Here is a 20,729-nt window from a genome sequence, read left to right as displayed (position 1 = left end):
TAGTAAGGTCGTGGAATGCCCTGCCTGCAGCAGTTGTGGACTCGCCAACTTTAAGGGCGTTCAAATGGTTAGTGGATAGGCATATGGATAACATTGGAATAGCTTAGGTTAGAGGGTCATTAGATTGGTTCCACTGGTCGGCGCAACATCGAGGGCCGAAGGGCCTGTACTGCGCTGTAATGTTCTATGTTCTGATTGTGCTCCGATGTCCTTTGGAGAAGAAAATCCAGCAGGTATTTGTCCCATCCTGGGATCAAATGTAGGGAATGGCAATGAAAGGTCACTGCCCTCCTTTTAATTCATGGGATGAGAGGGTTGTAATATCAAGAGAGACTAATTAGTCTGGATCTGCATTCCTTGGAGTTCAAAAAAGAGGGTTGACTTCATTCATATATGATCTTGGAAGGGCTTGACAGTGTATCAGACATGATTGTATGGAATGGTGGGGCAGGCTTGAATGGCTTGGTGGCCTACTCCTTCTATTTCTTGTGTTACATATAAACTAAAAGCAGGAGTAGGCCATCCGGCCCTTCAAGTCTGCTCCACCATTCATTTTGATTATGGCTGATCATCAGATTCAAAATTGTGATTTCCTACCCCCCGTATCCCTTTAGCCCCTAGTGCTAGATCTAATTTCTTCTTGAAATCCCTACATTCATCACCCTCTGGGTGAAAAATTTCTCCTCGTCTCAGTTCTAAAAGGTTTACCCTTAGCCTCAAGCTATGATCCCTAATTCTGGACTCACCCACCGTTGGGAACGTTCTTTCTGAATCTACCCTGATGGAATTTAATAAATTTGAGATCCCCTCTCTCACTTCTAAACTGCTATGACTATAATCCTAACCAATTTAGTCTCTCCTTGTATGACAGACCTGCCATCTTGGGAATCAGCTTGGTAAACCTTTATTGCAGTCCCTCTATAGTAACGACATCCTTCCACACATAAAAACACCAAAACTGCACACAGTACTCCACATGTGGCCTCACCAACGCCCTATACAGTTGCAGCAAAGCATATCCCTATCCCTATCCTTATTCCTATACCATTTATCTCCTTTACTGTGTGCTTACTTTCAGCGACTGATGCATGAGGACATCAAGGTCTCGCTGAGTAGAAACCATAGAAAATTTACAGCTCAGAAACAGGCATTTTGGCCCTTCTTGTCTGTGCCGAATCATTTTTTGCCTAGTCCCACTGACCTGCACTTGGACCATATCCCTCCACACACTCTCATCTGTGTGCCTGTCCAAGTTTTCCTTAAATGTTAAAAGTGACCCTGCATTTGTCACTTTATCCAGCAGCTCATCCCACACTCCCACCACTCTGCGTGAAGAAGCCCCCCCTAATATTCCCTTCAAACTTTTCTCCTTTCACCCTTAACCCACGCCCTCTGGCTTTTTTCTCCTGTAGCCTCAGTGGAAAAAGCCTGCTTGCATTCACTCTATCTATACCCATCAAAATCTTAAACACCTCTATCAAATCTCCCCTCATTCTTCTACGCTCCAGGGAATAAAGTCCTAACCTGTTCAATCTCTCTCTGTAACTCAGCTTCTCAAGTCTCGGCAACATCCTTGTGAACCTTCTCTGCACTCTTTCAACTTTATTTACATCCTTCCTGTAACTAGGTGACCAAAACTGTACACAATACTCTAAATTCGGTCTCACCAATGCCTTTATATAACCTTACCATAACACTCCAACTTTTATACTCGATACTCCGATTTATAAAGGCCAATGTACCAAAAGCACTCTTTACGACCCTATCCACCTGCGACGTCACTTTTAGGGAATTCTGTACCTGTATTCCCAGATCCCTCTGTTCATTTGCACTCTTCAGAGTCCTACCATTTACCCTGTATCCATCTCTCTCCATTTACGTCCATTCAAGTAATCTGTCTTTCAATTATTGTTGTCAAAATGGATAACATCACATTTATCCACATTATACAGCGCCTGCCATGCAGATGATCTCTCACTCAGCCCTGCCCAAATCACAAGGAAGCATCTCTGCATCCTCCATGCAGCTCACCCACCCAACTTTCTACGATATGCAAATTTGGAGATAATATATGCAATTCCTTCTTCCAAATCATTAACATATAATGTGAACAGTTGGGGTCCTAGCACAGATCTCTGCGGAATCCAACTTTTCACTGACTGCCAATCCGGAAAAGACCTATTTATACCAACGGTTGCTTCCTATCTGATAACCAGGTTTCTATTCAACTCAAGACATTACTTGCAATCCATGTGCTTCAACTTTACATAGTGTGTTATGATGTGGAGTTGCCAGCATTGGGCTCAGGTAGGCACAGTAAGTAGTCTCTCAACACCAGGTTAAAGTCCAAAAGGTTTATTTGGTAACAAGACTTCATTTCACAAACAGGGCATATATAGACACAAACTCAATTACGAGGTAATGGTTGGAATGCGAGTCTTAACAGGTAATCAAGTCTTTACGGATGCAGACAGTGAGAGTGGAGAGAGGGTTAAGTACAGGTTAAAGAGGACAGTTGGTGAGATTTTGCGAACCCGGGCCAGTCATGGGGGTTTAAGATAGTGTGACATGCGCCCAAGATCTTGGTTGAGACTGTCCATGCGTGCAGAACTTGGCTATCAGTTTCTGCTCAGCAATTTTGTGTTGTCGTGTGTCGTGAAGGCCGTCGTACCCGAAGATCAGACTGCCCTTGACTGTTGAAGTATTCCCTGACAGGAAGGGAACACTCCTGCCTGGTGACTGTTGAGCAGTGTCCATTCATCTGTTGTCATAACGTCTGCATGGTCTCCCCAATGTACCAGGCCTCGGGACAGCCTTTCCTGCAGCGTATCAGGTAGACGATGTTGGCCGAGTCACAAGTGTGTGTACTGTGTGCCTGGTGGATGGTGTTCTCATGTGAGATGATGGTATCCGTGTCGATGATCTGGCATGTCTTGCAGAGATTGCTATGGGAGGGTTGTGAGATGTCGTGGTCACTGTTCTAAAGGCTGTGTAGTTTGCTGCATACAATGGTCTGTTTGAGGTTGCACGGTTGTTCGAGGGCAAGAAGTAGGGGTGTGGGGATGCCCTTGGTGAGAGATTCATCTTCATCGATGACGTGTTGAAGGCTCCAGAGAAGATGTCGTATCTTCTCCGCTCTGGGGAAGTACCGGATGACAGTGTCCCGTGTTTGTCTTCTGAGGAAGTCTGTGGTTTTTCACCGCGGCGCGTCGGAACTGTCGATTGATGAGTTGAGTGCCATACCCTGTTCTTACAAGGGTGTCTTTCAGGTCTACAGATGTCTGTTGCGATCCTCCTCATCTGAGCAGATCCTATATATATGGAGGGCTTGTCCTTAGGGGATGGCTTCTTTAATGTGTTTACGGTGGAAGCTGGAGAAGTGGAGCATTGTGAGGTTATCTGTGGGTTTGTGGCACAATGAAGTGCTGAGGTGACTGTCCTTGATGGAGATGCACGAATGCAACTGATTCCGGAGGTAATCCATGGTGATGGAACTTGTGATATCATCATGTGGTTGTTCCAGAGATTGATGACATTTTCTTCCTTTGGACTCATGGTGAACAATGTATCTAGTGTGTAGAAGGTCCTGTGTGGTGAAGAAGTCTTGTCTGAACTTGCATGAAGATGTTGGCATATTGAGGTGCGAATTTGGTTCCCATGGCTGTTTCGTGTGCCTGATTGAAGAACTGGTTGTTGAAGGTGAAGACATTGTGGTCCAGGACAAAGCAGATGAGTCATAGAATCGCCTCTGGAGATCGGCAGTTGTCGGTGTTGAGTACTGAGGCAATTGCAGCAATGCCGATGTCGTGGGGGATGCTGGTGTAGAGTGCTGAGACATCTGTTGTGACGAGGAGTGTTCCTGGTTCAACTGCTCCATGAGTGCTGAGTTTCTGTAAGAAGTCCGTAGTATTGCGACAGAAGTGGGGGTTCTTTGTACAGTGGGTTTCAGGATACCCTTGACGTAGCTGGAGAGGTTCTCTCTTAGGGTCCCATTGCCTGATACGATGGACAGCCAGGTGTGTTGGCCTTGTGTACCTTTGGGAGGCATTAGAGATCTCCAACATGAGGATACGTGGGATGAGAGCATGGAGGGTGCTCTGAAGGTCCAGATCAAAAGTCTTGATCAGTCTGTTGTGTTGACTGGTGTGTCCTTTGTTTGGATCTTCAGCCTCTGATCTTCGGGTAAGCGTTCTCCAAGGCGGCCTTCATGACAACGCAGAATTGCTGAGCAGAAACTGGGAGCCAAGTTCTGCACACGTGAGGATGGCTTCAACTGGAACCTTGGGTTCATGTTGCACTATCTGTAACCCTCATGACTTGCCTGGATTTGCAAAATCTCACTAACTGTCCTGGCTGGAGACAATTCACACCTCTTTAACCTGTGCTTAACCCTCTCCAGTCATGTTGCCTGCACCTATAAAGACTTGACTACCTGTAAAGACTCGCATTCCAACCATTATCTTGTAATTGAGTTTATGTCTATATATGTCCTGTTTGTGAACTGAACTTTTCACTCACCTGATGAAAGGGCAATGCTCTGAAAGCTTGTGCTACCAAATGAATCTGTTGGACTTTAACCTGGTGTTGTGAGACCTTGTTGAAAGTCTAAATAAACCACATCCACTGGTTCTTGTGTATTCAGCCCTTGTACTGGCTCCACCATTCAACAAGATCGTGGCTGATCAGATATTGCCCTCATCTCCAATTTCCTGCCTGTTCCTATAACCCTTGAATTACCTATAATTTAGGAACATATATAAGGCCATTCATAAATTTTTAATTAGCTGGCAAAGCATTGAGTTTATCCTTTCTCTAAAAAAGTAGTTAATTGGACTAAGGGTTACCTGCTGTGTAACTGTAGAGTTATTTATCGGAGGATTGGCATGCTAATTATATTATTTGTTTGGGGCGACCCTCCGATCTGATTATTTGACACATCAGTTTCTCCGCGTTCCATTTCTTTTAACCACGTTTCTTGCTTTATGTTTTTGTTCTAGATTAGTCCGTAGTGTGTTGCAACACATCAAGAATTTGTATGGAATTAAACTAGAAGTGAAGGGATTGGAAAATCTGGATGCCAAGGGTCCATATGTCATCATCTCCAATCACCAGAGCTCTCTGGATCTGATGGGTAAGGATGAGCCTTGCCAGTGAGTCGCCTACTTGCTCTGTGTGTGTACAAAGAATAGTATAGCTCAAAAAAGGCTAGTTGGCCCTTCAAGTCTGTGCCAACATAGATGCCTCTCTAAATATTTCCTTGCCTCAGCGTGGTCCATTTCCCTCTATTTCCTGTATTCACGTATCTATCCAGATGCCTCTTGAACATTGTTATAGAATTTGCTTCCATCACCTCCATCGGCAGCACGTTCGAGGCATTCACCACTCTCTCTGCCCCCAAGAAGGTGATCTTCGACTCTGGGACAAAGCGCTGACTGCCCACCCTGTCCAAACCTGTAATAATCTTGTAAAGCTCTATCAGGTCTCTCCTCATCCTCCGACACTCCAATGAAAACAATCCAAATTTATTGAACCTTTCTTCAGAGTCCATATCCTCCAAACCAGGCAACATCCTGGTAAGATTAAGTTATAAAGAGAGGTTGGATGGGCTTGGGTTGTTTTCTGTGCAGCAGAGAACAGTGAGGGGGTAACCTGATCGAAGTGTTCAGGATTATGAGGGGCATGGACAACGTGAATAAGGAGCAGCTGTTCCCCTTAGTTGAAGGACCAGTTACAAGTTAAGTGAGGGGTTGGGGGGTGGAATTTGAGGAAAAACTCTTTTACTCGGAGAGTGGTGATGGTCTGGAATGCACTGCCTGGAAGGGTGGTGGAGACAGGATGCCTCAATCCTTTTAAAAAGTACCTGGATGACTACTTGGCATGCCATAATATTCAAGGCTTTAGGCCAAGTGCTGGCCAGAGGGATTAGGTGGGCGGGTCAGGGCCTTTCATGTGTTGTTGCAGACACGATGGTCCTCCTTTTGTGATTCTGTAAACCTCTTCTTCACCCTTTCCAATGCATCAACATCCTTCCAGTAGTGTATTGACCAGAATTGTACACAACACTCCAAATGCAGCCTAACCAAAGCCTGATTCAGCTGCAACATGATTTTCCAATTCCTATTTTCAACGCCTCGACCGATGAAGACCAGAATGCCACCTGTCGCCTTGACCACTTTGTTCACCTGAGTTGCCATCTTCAGGGAACTGTGAATCTGCATGCCTAGATCCCTCTGCTAATATTTCTAAGGGCTCTACCATTTACAATATACCTGCCTTCTGTAGTAGACCTTTCAAATCGCATTACTTCAATTCGTCCAGGTTAAATTCCAACTGTCATCTTTTGACCCAGGTCTCCAACCCATCTATATCCTGTAGCATTTTCTGGCAATCCTTCTCACTATCTGCTACTCACCCAATTTTTGTATCATCTGCAATTTACTAATTAGATCACCTGCACTTTTCTCCCAATCACTTCTATATATTATAAACAAGAGGCTCCAGCACTGATCCCTGTGGTGCACCGCATGTCACAGACCTCCAGTTAGAAAAGCACCCTTCCACTGCTCTCTGCTTTCTATGCCCAAGCCATTTGAATCCATTTTACCAGCTCACCTTGGATCCCACATACGTTCACCTTCTGTGTTGGCCTGCCACGAGGAATCTTATCAAAGGCTTTATTGAAGTCCATGTATACAACATCCAGAGCCCTGCCCTGGTCAATTTTTCTTGTCACTTCTCAAAGAACTCAATCAAGTTTGTGTGACACGACCTCCCCTTCACAAAACCATGCTGCCTTTCGCTAGTAAGCTTATTCTGTCCCAGATATGATTACGTTCTATCCCTAAGAATTTTCTCTAATAATTTCCCCACCGCCTGATGTAAGACTAAGGCCTGTAATTTCCAGATTGTCTCTTCTGCCGCCCTTAAACAGAGGAAAATGTTAGCTACTCTCCAATCCTCTGGCACCTTGCTTGTGACTAAAGATATAAAGATTTTGGCCAGGGCCTCAGCAATTTCTTCTCTCGCCTCCCTGTGTTCTGGGCTAGATCCTATCTGGTCCTAGGGACTTAATGTTTTTCAAAATCTCCGCTACCAGCTCCCGTTTTATCTCGACGTGTCCGAGAGTGTCAACATCTTCCTTTCTACACTCACCACATCCTTCTCCTTTTTTCAATACTAATGCACTGTACTTGTTAAGGACCTTGCCCACCTCATCTGGCTCCACATATAGAGACCTTTCACTGTCCTTGAGTGGACCCACCCTTTCCTTAGCTACCCTCTTCATCCTTGCATTTGCAGAAAAGCCTTAGGATTCTCCTTAACCCTGTCTGCCACGGACATTTCATGGCCCCTTTTTGCCTTCCGTAGTCCCGGTTTAAGCTCTTTGCTGCTTTCTTTATTTCTCGAGCCTTATCTGTTTTCAATTTCCTGAACTTAATGTATGCCTCCTTTTTCACTAAGCTCACAATCTTTCTTGCCATCTTTATACTTCCTTTTTACAGGGATGTACTTGTCCTAAATTGTTAACAACTGACTTTTAAAAGACTCCCACCTATTGGGTGTGGATTTATCTTCAAACAGCTGCCTCCAGTGCACATTACCTAGTTCCTGCCTAATACTTTCATAGTTAGCCTTCCCCCATTTTAGTACTTTCACTCTGGGACTATGCCTTTCTTTTTCTTCAAGTATCTTGAAACTTAGAATTGTGATCACTGTTCCTAAAATGGTCCCTCACTGAGACATCAATCACCTGTCCTGGCTCATTTCTCAGAATCAGGTCTAAGATAGCCCCTTCCTGAGTTTGACTTTCTACATATTGCGTCAAGAAGCACTCATGGACACACTGAACAAACTCTGCCCTGTACCAAGCCACTGGCACTAAAATTCCGGTTTATGTTGGGGAAGTTAAAACCGCCCATCGCAACAACTCTGTTGTTTTTACGTCTTCCCGTAATCTGCTGACATCCATTCCTCAACTTCACACTGGCTGTTGGAAGGTCTGTCTGGTGTTGATTGTTGGATTTTGTGATGATTCGGGTCATAATGACCTTTGGCTGCAGTGAAGATTCCCTCTGTCACTGTCTTTGGTATTTTAACTATTGGTCCTTCATCAGATGTAAAGCTGAGCTTGCAGGTTGTTGAGTTTTAGATGTATTGCAGTTGGGCCTGATCCTCTCCTTGCTACATAGAACTCTAGGAGCCTGAAGAACTACAATAAGTTCCCACTTACCATTGTCAATGTTTAGCCGGGATGCCAGCCTTATAATAGGGATATATAATCATTAATGTTAGAACATTCACAGAAACAAGTTTCCACCAGGTGTCCTAACCATAGAGTTTTGCGTCACTGAAAGAGGCCCTTTGGCCCATCATGTCTGCGCTGGCACATATCCCAATCCTATTTTCGATCATCTGGTCCATAGCCTTACATACTATGGTATTTTGAGCACTAATCTAAATGCTTCTTAAATATTGAGGGTTCCCATCTCTACCACCCTTTCTGGCAGAGAGTTCTAGATTACCACTAGCTTCTGGTTGGAAGAAAGACAGGACTGGCTAATCAACATTCCAGGGTATATGATCTTTAGGTGCAACAGAGAATGGTGTAAAATAGGAGGTGGTGAAACAATATTAATTAAGGAGTCAATTACTGCAATAAGGAGAGATGATATCTCAGCAGGGTCTTCAAATGAGGCTTTGTGGGTAGAACATATGAACCTGTAAGGGGCAGCCACGTTACTGGGAGTGTGTTATAGACCCCCCGCTGAAAATAGAGGAGCAGATATCTGGACAATTCATTGATGTGTGCACGAGTAGTAAGTGGGTAGTCATACTTGGGGATTTCAACTTCCCCAGTATAAATTGGGATGGGCGTAATTTAATGGATTTAGAGGGGGCGGATTTCTTGAAATGTATCCAGGGAGTCTTTTGTATCAATATGTAGAAGACCCGACAAGAGATGGAGCAGCGCTGGAATCTAGTGAACGAAGCCAGATAAGTACTCAATGTGGCACCACAACACAGTACGGTTCAAGTTTGTTATGGCCAAAGCCCAAAGAGGGCAATTCAGCTGTGGCCCTAGGGGAATATAAGAAGTGCAAGGTGGAACTTAAGAAAGCAATTATGAGTGCAAAAAGAGGCACGCAAAAAGACTTGTGAACAGGATTAGAGAGAATTCTGAGATATTTTATAAATTCATTAAGGGGAAGGGATTAACCAGGGGAAGAACAGGGCCCATTGGCAACGGGGCAATCTGAGTGTGAAACCGCAGGGCATTGGAAAGTTGTTAAAAGAATACTTCTTGTTGGTCTTCACTCTGGAGAAAGAGAACATGGGTACAGATTTGGAAAAGAGGACTGAGGACCTTGTACAGGTTGACGTTGGAAATGAGGAGTGTTGGGTTGGTATCTTAAAAACGGACGAATCTCCAGGTCCGGATGAACTGCATCCCAGGCCGCTGTGAGAGGCAAGGCAGGAAATTGCAGGGGCTCTGACATAAATATTTAATTTCTCTCCGACCACAATGAACCAGGAAAATATAGCCCAGTGAGTTTCATGCCAGTGGTAGGGAAACTACTGGAGAAAATTCTGAAGGAAAGAATTAATCTCTGCTTGGAATGGCATGTGTTAATTAGGGAGAGGCAGCACAGCTTTGTCAGAGGGAGACTATACTTAACAAATTTGATAATTTTTTGTGAAAATGTAACTATATGTGAGTGAGGAAAGTTCAATAGATGTAGTTTATGTGGACTTCAGCGCAGCTTTTGATAAGGTCCCACATGAGAGACTGACTGAGAAGATTGAAATGAATGGAATACGGGGAAATGCGGCAAGATGGATCTGAAACTGCATTAGTAATAGGACACAAAGGGTGGCGGCAGAAGGCTGTTCAGGTGACCGGAGGCTGATATCCAATGGCATACCACAAGGTTCAGTGCAGCGACACTTATTGTTTGTTATATACGTAAGTGATATAAATGATGTAGGGGGGAATGAAAAGCAAGTTTGCAAATGACACCAAGATTGGTAGGGTGGTTAATAGTGAAGAAGAATGTAGCTTACAGGAAGATACAGATAGACCAGTCAGATGGGCAGAGCAGTGGCAGATGGCATTTAACCCTGGTCAGTGTGAGATGATGTACTTTGGAAGAAGTAACAAGACAAAGGAATATTTAATGAATGGCAGGTCACTAAGAAGTTAAGAAGAATAGAGATCTTGGAGTACTTATTCACAGATCCCTGACGGCAGAGCACGTTTTAAAAAATTTATTATTGTCACAATGTAATGTATTAGCATGGATAGAAGATTGGTTAACTAACAGCAAAGAGTGGGGTAAATAGTTGTTTTTCTGAATGGCAATCAGTGAATATCGGTGTGTCTCAGGGATCAATGTTGGGGCCACCATTGTTTACAATTTACATAGATGATTTGGAGTTGGGGACCAAGTGTAATGTCAAAATTCACAGATGACACTAAAATGAGTGGCAGAGCAAAGTGTGCAGAGGATGCTGAAAGTCTGCAAAGGGATATAGACTGAGAGTGGGTGAGGATCTGGCAGATGGAGTACAATGTTAATAAATGAGGTCATCCATTTTGGTAGGAATAACAGCAAAATGGACTATTATTTAAATGGTAAAAAATTGCAGCAAGCTGCTGTGCAGAGGGACCTGGGTATCCTTGTGCAGGAACCACAAAAAGTTGGTTTGCAGGTACAGCAGGTATTTAAGAAGGCAAATGGAATTTTGTCCTTCATTGTTAGAGGGATGGAGTTCAAAAACAGCAAGGTTATGTTGCAACTGTATGAGGTGCTGGTGAGGCCACACCTGGAGTACTGTGTACAGTTTTGGTCTCCTTACTTGAGAAAGGATATACTGGCACTGGAGGGGGGTGCAGAGGAGATTCACTAGGTTGATTCTGGAGTTGAGAAGGTTGGCTTATGAGGAGAGACTGAGTAGACTGGGGCTATACTCATTGAAATTCAGAGAATCAGGGGAGATCTTATAGAAACATATAAGATTATGAAGGGAATAGACAAGATAGAAGCAGGGAAGTTGTTTCCACTGGCAGGTGAAACTAGAACTAGGGGGCAAGGCCTCAAAATAAGGGGAAGCAGATTTAGGACTGAGTTGAGGAGGAGTTTCACACAAAGGGTTGTGAATCTGGAATTCCTTGCCCAGTGAAGCTACGTTATTGAATGTTTTTAAGGCAAGGATAGATAGATTTTTGTACAGTAAAGGAATTAAGGGTTATGGTGTGCAAGTGGAGCTGAGTCCACAAAAATCAGCCATGATCTTACTGAGTGGCAGAGCAGGCTCGAGGGGCCAGATGGCCTACTCCTGCCCCTAGTTCTTATGTTCTTATGTCACAAGTAAGCTTACATTAACATTGCATTTAAGTTACTGTGAAAACCCCCAAGTTGCCACACTTCGGTGCCTGTTCGGGTACACTGACGTGGAATTTAGCATGGCCGGTGCACCCAACCAGCATGTCTTTCAGGCTGTGGGAGGAAACCAGAGTACCTGGAGGAATGCCACGCAGACATGGGGAAAAGATGCAGGCTCCACATAGTGACCCAAGCAGGGAATTGAACCCAGGCCCCTGGAGTGGTGAGGCCTCCACACCGCCACGTGAATAGGATAATTAAGAAAGCATATGGGACACTTGCTTTAATGAGTTGTGGTATAGAGTACAAGAGCAAGAAGATAATGTTGGAGCTATATGTTGTTTAGACCACAGCTAGAGTACTATGTGCAGTTGTAGTCATAAAATCCCTAGTGTTGCTGGTCACCTCACTATAGGAAGGATGTGGTGGCATTCAAGGGGGTAGAGTAGATTCACCAGAATGTTAAGGGGAAGTCGTGTTTGATAAATTTATTGGGTTTCTATGAGGATGTGACTAGTTCGGTAGACAGAAAGGAACCGGTGGATGTGGTGTTCCTCAATTTTCAAAAGGCGTTTGATAAGGTGCCGCATAAAAGGTTGCTTCAGAAGGTTAGGGGGCATGGAGTTGGAGGTAAGGTGTTAGCGTGGATAGAGGATTGGTTGTCTAATAGGAGGCAGAGAGTTGGTATCAATGGGTGCTATTCTGATTGGCGGTTGGTGACTAGTGGAGTGCCGCAGGGATTGGTGCTGGGGCCTCAGCTATTTACCATTTATATAGATGATCTGGAGGAGGGGGCTGAGTGTAGCGTGGCGAAATTTGCTGATGAAACAAAGATGAGTGGAAAAGCAAACTGTGCGGAGGGTGTGGAAAGTCTGCAGAGGGATCTGGATAGGCTGAGCGAGTGGGCGAGAACCTGGCAGATGGAGTACAATGTTAGCAAGTGTGAGGTTATCCACTTTGGCAGACATAATAGTAGGAGGGATTACTATTTAAAGGGCGAAAAGCTGCAGTATGCTACGGTGCAGACCTGGGGGTCCTTGTACCCAGTCTGCAGGTGCAGCAGGTGGTCAGGAAGGCAAATGGGATGCTGGCCTTCATAGCGAGGGGGATAGAATATAAAAGCAGGGAGGTCTTGCTGCAACTGTACAGGGCACTGGTGAGGCCGCAGCTGGAGTACTGTGTGCAGTTTTGGTCACCGCACTTGCGCAAGGATATTTTGGCCTTGGAGGGAGTGCAGAGGAGGTTCACTAGGCTGATACTGGAGATGAGGGGGTTAGACTATGAAGAGAGACTAAATAGACTGGGTCTGTACTCGATGGAGTTTAGAAGGATGAGGGGGGATCTTATAGAGACGTACAAGATAATGAAAGTGATGGGTAGGGTAGAGGTAGAGAGATTCTTCCCGCTCAGAAAGGACAGCAGGACTAGAGGGCACAGCCTCAAGATAAGGGGGGTGCACTTTAGAACGGAGTTGAGGAAGAACCTCTTCACTCAAAGGGTGGTGAATCTCTGGAATTCTCTGCCTGTTGAAGTGGTGGAGGCTACCTTGCTAAATATATTTAAGTCACGGGTAGATAGGTTTTTGGTAGGCAAGGGAATTAAGGGTTATGGGGAGAAAGCGGGAAAGTGGAACTGATCCACTTCAGATCAGTCACGATCTTGTTGAATGGCAGGGCAGGCTCGAAGGGCTAGATGGCCTACTCCTATTTCTTATGTTCTTATGTTGCCTCCAGCCTTGCCTTACCCCCTTGAAATTTAATATATTTGCATTTCCTCAGTCTTGATTATTTTAATGTGTAATGCTCTGCTCTTATCCTGCAAAATAGTCTGTGTTTCCTCCTCCTGCCGCACAGTCCTTGTGGCGATGAAGTCCCACCTTCAAATTGAGGATATCCTTCTTTGCGTTGTGTAGTACTATCTCCATGCCAAATGGGAGAGACATCGCACAGATCTAGCAACCCGAAACCGGCCATCAACAGCAGCGGAATTGTACTCCACAATTTGTAACTTCATGGCTCAGCATATCCCCCACTCTATCATTGTCATCAAAACAGGGATCAACCCTGGTTCAATGCCAAGAACAGCACCAGGCATACCTAAAAAATGAGCTGTCAACCTAGTGAAGCTCCCAGTAGTACTACTTGTATGCCAAACAGCAGGTAGTAGACAGAGCTAAGTGATCCCACAACCAAAGGATCAAGTGAACTGCAGTGTTTCAAGGCGGCAGCTCACCACCACTTTCTCAAGAGCAACTAGGCTAGGGGTGGGTAAGAAATGCTGGCCAGCCAGCGATGCCCACGTTCCACAAAAGAATTTTTAAAAATCTCATCCTTCACTGCTGGGTCAAAACCGTGAACTCTGTCCCTCACAGTGCTATGGGTGTATCTACATCACATGGACTGCAGTGGCTTCAAGAAGGCTGTTCACCACCACCTTCTCAAGGCAATATATGCTGGCTTAGCCAGGATGCCCACATCAATTTATGAATTTGTAAAAGTTTTTTTCTGATGAATGTCTTAGCTAAAGGTTTTGCATTGGTTGCAATGGGAAAATATGATTTGCTTAGCAATGTTACACAGATTAGAATTTTTTGGGAACACAACTACAATGGTAAATAAGAAATTACAGTATAGAATGATTACAGTACAGAAAGGGGCCATTTGTCAGCCAGGTATGAAAGTGTAAGTAACCTTACTCCCCCAGCATTTTGTTGTAGCTCTACAATTTAATTATTTTCTGGTGCTTATTCACTTCCCTATTTTAAAGCCCTGATTATATCTGTCTCCAAATTTTCCAGCAGGGCATTACAGATCCTAGCTGCCTGCGTAAAATAAGTTTTTCCTTCTGTCTTTATTAATTCCTTTGCAAACCACCTTGAATCAGCATCCTTTAGTTCTTAACCCTTCTGTCAATGGGAGCAATCTCTCCCTACTTATTCTGTCTAGACTTCTTCCTGATATTGAACACCTATGAAATCTCTACTCAGTCTTTAAGGAGGTGTTGGTTAGCACTTTAAGATAGCTAGTACTGCTGCGTCATTGCACCAGTGATCTGGGTTCAGTTGTGGTCTTGAGTGACTGTGAAGTTTGCGTGTTCTCTGCGACTGTGTGGGTTTCCCCCACAGTGCAAAGATGTGCAGGTTAAGTAGATTGGCCATTCTAAAATTGTCTCTATGTCCCAAGCTGCATAAATTAGGGAGATTAGTGGGGTAAATAATGGGGTAATTTTTCTACCTTAATGCTTTCTAATTTACCTAAAACTTACTCCCTCATAATGATGACTTGTTCTAAAGGGTTACGCACCCCTCCAAGACACCACCAATTGATGTGTCCCTCTCCTTTGTGAATGCTGATGTAAAGTACTCGTTAAGGATCTCACCCACTTCCTTTAGTTCTACACTTAACTTTCCCTCCTTTGTCCTTAAGTGGATCAACTCTTTCTCTAGCCACCTCTTGTTCCTAATGCATGTATAAAATGTCTTATCCTGTCTATCTGCCCTGTCACCTTCAAGGATCTGTGGATATGACTCCAAGGTCGTCCTGATCATCACCTTCCCGGCTCCAACCATTCATAGTGTATTCTTTTGCTTTATTAGCCCTCCCCACTTCTCTGGGTTAGAACAGTGTAGCACAGGGACAGTCCCTTTGACCCACCAAGACTGCTCTTGAATTCTATTTTCCACTACTGTGCCCACCTGACCAGCCCAATGATGCCCTCCTGCAGTCTACAGCAATCCTTCTCACTGTTTACCACCCTACCAATTTTCATGTTATCCGTGAACTTTTTAATCATGTGCCCTACGTTTAACATAGAACATATAGACGGTAGGACACTACAGCACAAACAGGCCCTTCGGCCCACAAGTTGCGTCGATCACATCCACGTTTACCAAGCCGTAGAACTATCTGTAACTCCCAATCCCATTAGATCCCGTATACTCATCCAGAAGTCTTTTAAAAGACCCTAGCGAGTTCGCCTCTACCACCACCGACAGCAGCTGATTCCACTCACTCACCACCCTCTGAGTGAAAAACTTACCTCTGACATCTCCTCTGTACTTGCTTCGCAGCACCTTAAACTTGCGTCCTCTCGTAGCGACCATTTCAGCCCTGGGAAATAGCCTCCGAGAATCCACCCTATCTATTCCTCTCAACACTTTATAAACCTCTATCAGGTTGCCTCTCAACCTTCGTCTCTCCAGAGAGAAGAGCCCTAGCTCCCTCAACCTAGTTTAAGACCAAATCATTAATATATGCCACATATAGCAAGGGCTTCAACACCAAGTCTCGCACAACTGCGGGCGGTACGGTAGCATAGCGATTAGTACTGCTGCTTCACAGCGCCAGGGTCCTAGGTTCGCTTCCGGCTTGGGTCACTGTGTGGAGTTTGCACATTCTCCTCGTGTCTGCGTAGATTTCCTCTGGGTGCTCCGGTTTCCTCCCACAGTCCAAAGATGTGCAGGTTAGGTTGATTGGCCACACTAAGAAATTGCTCCTTAGTGTCCAGGGATGTGTAAGTTCGTGGGATTAGTGGGTGTAATATATAGGGGTAGGGCTTGGGTGGGATTGTGGTTGGTGCAGACTTGCTGGGCCGAAGGATCTCTCTGCACTGCAGGGTTCTATGATTCTATGAACTCCATGGGAGGAGACTTTCAGTCACAAACATCCCCTTTTTTCCTGTCAACCAATTTTGGATCCGGTGTGCCATTTTGCCTTGGATTCCTTGGGCCCTTACTTTCTTGACCAGTCTGCCCTGAGGGACCTTCTCAAAGGCCTTGCTAAAGTTTATACAGACCACGTCAAATACATTACCATCATCAAAGAATTTGATTTAAATTTGTCAAATGTGACCTTCCCTTAACAATCCCATGCTGAATAACCCTGATTAATCTGTGTTTATCCAAGTGCAGATGTATTCTGTTCCTCTGAATTCTTTCCAGTAACTTCCCACTACGAAGGTTAAACTGACTTGCTTATCATTTCCTGGTCTATCTCTACCACCTTTAATAATGGGACAATGTTAGTAGTCCTCTGGCATTTCACCTGTGGCAAGAGAAAATTTGAAAATTACTGCCAGTACCCCTGATATCTCCTTCTTTGCCTCCCTCAACAGCCTGGGATAGTCCCATCCAGACCTGCGGATTTATCCATTTTAAGGTTGGTAAACCTGCCAGTACTACCTCTTTTCTCTAGTATTTCACAGTCCTCTACCCTGACGTCTGCACCCATCCTCTTCCGTTGTGAAGACCGAAGCAAGGCATTTGTTGAGGACTGTACCCATGTCTTCCGGGTATGTACATAGACTTTCTATGTAGTCCCTAATTGGCTCTACCCTTTCCCTAGTTATTTTCTTGCTTTTTAGATATTTAAAAAACCTTTTTGGGTTTTGCCTTTTATGCTACCTACTGAAGCTTTTTCATGCGCTCAGCTTTTCTCATTTCCTTTTTAAGTTTCCCCCCACTTTCTGTTCTCCTCTGGGGACTCTGCTGTATTGAGCCCTCGGTATCTGCCAAAATCCTTTCTTTATTTTCTTAATCCAGACCTTTATGTCCCTTGACATCCAGGGCTCTGGTCTTGATCCAATCCTTTGTCTTTCAGGAGCATGTTTGCCCTGTATATTGCTGTCTCCTCTTTGACAGCCTCCCAATGCTTCTAATGGTGTTGAAGTCAAAGATCAGACATGATCTCATTAAATAGTGGAACAGATTAGAAGGGCTGAATGGCCTACCCCTCCTATTCCTTCTGTTCTTGATAGTTAACTGTGGTTAGGCCTTAACAAGACTATTGTGTCCAGTTCTGGTCAGCATTTTTCGGAAGGATGGGAGGGTCCTTGAGATTTACCAGAGTGGTTCCACAGACGAGGGAATATAGTGACACAGGTTGGAGAAGCTGGGATTGTTGTCCCTGAAGCAAAAGAGATTGAAGAGAGATTTGATAGAGGGGTATAGGATTATGGCACGTTTTCATAACCTAAATAAAGAAGGCTGTTCTCACTTGATTATACAAAGACTTGGGGTCCCACAGATTTAAGATTTTGAACCACAGATGTAGCGAGGATATAAAGAAGAACTTTTCACACAAGTGCTAGCCTGGAACCCTCTTTCCAGGAGGATGGTGTTTGCAGAGACTTTGAAAGGAAATTGCATAGACATTTGATAAACTTGCAAGGCAATGGGAGTGGAGCTTGGGGATGAGACTGGATTGCTCTAATCAGAATGGACCTGATGGCTGAATGGCAAGCTTCTGTACAGTAATGACTGACTCTGTAATTCCTCTTAACATTCCCAGATGCATCCCATCTAGCCTGAGATTTTAAATACAACCAGTCTTTCTAAAACTTCTTCTATCTATTCTGGCCCATTCAGTATCTCAACTGCTTCCTCTTTTGTTATAAATTTGGAGCACCTTCCTTGGTAAAGGTAGATACAGAGGATTGACTTAGCATTTCAGTCATAACTTCTGTCTCCGTGTGTAAATTCCTTTATTGATCCCGAATCGACCTCCACCCCTCCTGTTAGTATTTTACTATTTATATGCTTATAGGAGACTTTTGGATTCCCTTTTTAAGTTAGCTGCCTGTTTCTTATGATCCTTCATTGACTCTTGGATTTCCTCCTGGCTTCTTCTTTGAATTTTCTTGCTTGAATTTGGTTGCTTCTTATATTAGCAACTTTTTTTGTTGTTGTCTCTTTCACTCCTGTCATTTAGAGAGCTCTGGATTTAGTTGTCCTACCTTTTTTTCCCTGTGGGAATTGTTAAGGTCCAAATCAGAAGCTCAAGATATTTTATGAAGTTAGCTTAGACTGCAATTTTTGCATTTGATTTTGGATTAGGATGAGCATGAGGTGTTTCACTCCAGGTGTGATTCATTTGACCTCCTAGGAAGCAAGGATGAGAGGGATGTGGAGGGATATGGTCCAGGTGCAGATCAGTGGGATAGGCAGAAAAATGGTTCGGCGCAGCCAAGAAGGGCCAAAAGGCCTGCTTCTGTGCTATAGTGTTCTATGGTTCTAAGTAACTATGTCAGGACTGTAAAGGGAATTGTATCTGCAGAGAAATTAGGGATTAGAATCGTGTACCAGCTGATGTGTAACATGGATATTGGGCTGAATGATCTACTATGCTGCAACATATACGATTGAGGCTTATTTATTTCCTATTGTACAATGCTGGACTAACATCCTGGCTGTGGAGATTTGCGAGAGCCACTCAAGAGGGTTTAAACTAGCTTGGCAGGGGGATGGGATCCAAAGCAGTAGGGAGACAGAAAAAAAGGTTGAGGACAGCACAGAAGTTAGAGAGCACATTAAATAGTAAAGGCAGTGTCAGTAATCGTAGTACCAGACAGATCAGGCAAAAGCAAGAGAGCAAGGCAAGTCCAGATTAAACTGCATTTATTTCAATGCAAGAGGCCTGATGGGCAAGGCAGATAAACTCAGGGCATGGATTGGTATGTGGGACTGGGATATTATAGCAATTGCTGAAATATGGCTAAGGGAGGGACAGGACTGACAGTTCAGTGTTTCAGGGTACAGAGGCTATAGGAAAGATAGAACAGGAGGTAAGAGGGAAGGGGGAGTTGCTTTTGATTAGGGAAAACATCACGGCAGGACTTGGCGGGGGGGGGGGGGGGTGCGGTGTGGAATATATCTGAGAGTTTGGCTGCTGAGTCTATGTGGGTAGAACTGAGAAATAAGGGGGAAATCACTTTGATAGGGTTGTACTAAAGGCCTCCAAATAGTCAGTGGGAAATTGAGGAGCAAATATGTAAGGAGATTACCACCCTATTTTTCTTGGAGCTATCTGTAATAGGGGATTTTAACTTCCTCAACATTGACTGCAGAGGAGGTTTACTAGGCTGATACCGGAGTTGAGGGGGTTGAGCTATGAGGAGAGGCTGAATAAACTAGGCTTGTACTTGTTAGAGTTTAGAAGAATGAGGGGAGATCTCATTGAGACATATAAGATGATGAATGGGATGGATAGGATAGAGGTGGAGAGACTCTTCCCGCTCAAAAAAGACAGTAGGACTAGGGGGCACAGCCTCAAGATAAAGGGGGGGGCGGTTTAGAACGGAGTTGAGGAGGAACTTCTTCACTCAAAGGGTGGTGAATCTCTGGAATTCTCTGCCCGTTGAAGTGGTGGAGGCTGCCTCGTTAAATATTTTTAAGACGCGGGTTGATGGGTTTTTGATAAGAGAGGGGATTAAGGGTTATGGGGAGAGGGCGGGAAAGTGGAACTGAGCCACGACAGATCAGCCATGATCTTATTGAATGGCGGGGCAGGCTCGAAGGGCTAGATGGCCTACTCCTGCTCCTGTTTCTTATGTTCTTATGACTGGGACAGCCATAGTATTAGAGTTGGATGGAGAGAAATTTGTTGAGTGTATTCAGGAGGTATTTCTCATTCAGTATGAGGATGGCCCAACTAGAGAGAGGACAAAACTTGACTTCCTCTTGGGAAATAAGGAAGAGCAAGTGACAGAAGTGTTAGTGAGGGATCACTTTGGGACCAGTAATCATAGTTCCATTAAGATAGCTATGGAGAATGATAGGTCTGGCCCAGAAGTTACAATTCTAAATTGGGGCAAAGCCAATTTTGATGGTATAAGGCAGGAACTTTCAATAGTTAATTGGGGGAGTCTGTGAAAAGACAAAAGGATGTCTGGTAAGTGGAAGCTTTCAAAAGTGCGTTAACCAGGGTTCAGGGTAAGCACATTCCTCTCAGTGAAGGGCAAGATTGGTAGAAGTAGGGAACCCTGGATAACTCGGGATATTGAGGCCCTGGACAAGAAGAAGGAGGCACATGACGTGCATAGGCAGCTGGGATCAAGTGAATCCCTTGAAGGGTATAGGGGGTATAAGAGTAGAGTTGAGAGAAATCAGGAGGGCAAAAAGGGACACAAAATTGTTTTGGCTTTTAAGGCAAAGGAGAATCCACAGAGTTTCTACAGCTACATAAGAGGCAGAAAGGGAAAGAGTAGGGTTTCTTAAAGATCAAAATCAAGAGATGGGTGAGATCCTAAATGAATATTTCTCATGTATTTACTGTTGAGAAAAGCATGGATGTTAGGGAACTTGGGGAAATAAATAGTGATGTCTTGAGGAGTGTACGTATAACAGGAGGTGGTGCTGGAAGTCTTAAAACACATCAAGGTAGATAAATCCCCGGGACCTGATGAAGTGTATCCCAGGAAATTGTGGGTCCCCTAGCAGAGATATTTGAATCATTGATCGTCAATTTTCAGGCACCTCACCTGTGAAGGGTGGCAGTGTTGTGCCTTTATTTTGAAAGGGCTTCAGGGAAAAGCCTAAGAACTACAGGTTAGTGAGCCTCACACCTGTGG

The 20,729-nt window shown here is 44.4% G+C and overlaps 1 protein-coding gene across 1 annotated transcript in view; it reads left to right on the top strand.

Moving 5' to 3' along the window:
* The window catches only part of agpat2 (1-acylglycerol-3-phosphate O-acyltransferase 2 (lysophosphatidic acid acyltransferase, beta)), a 54,563-nt gene that overhangs the window by 10,046 nt on the left and 23,788 nt on the right, over window positions 1-20,729 (top strand). The window contains exon 2 of the mRNA XM_080212220.1: window positions 4,998-5,131. Within this exon, the coding sequence (XP_080068346.1) occupies window positions 4,998-5,131 (134 nt within the window). The remainder of the gene's footprint in view (window positions 1-4,997; window positions 5,132-20,729) is intronic.

Source organism: Carcharhinus amblyrhynchos, chromosome 25 (assembly GCF_965287045.1).
Source record: "Carcharhinus amblyrhynchos chromosome 25, sCarAmb.v2.hapA, whole genome shotgun sequence".
NCBI lineage: Eukaryota > Metazoa > Chordata > Chondrichthyes > Carcharhiniformes > Carcharhinidae > Carcharhinus > Carcharhinus amblyrhynchos.
Note: the sequence above shows the minus strand (reverse complement) of the source record. Positions and strands in the feature narration are given on the sequence as shown.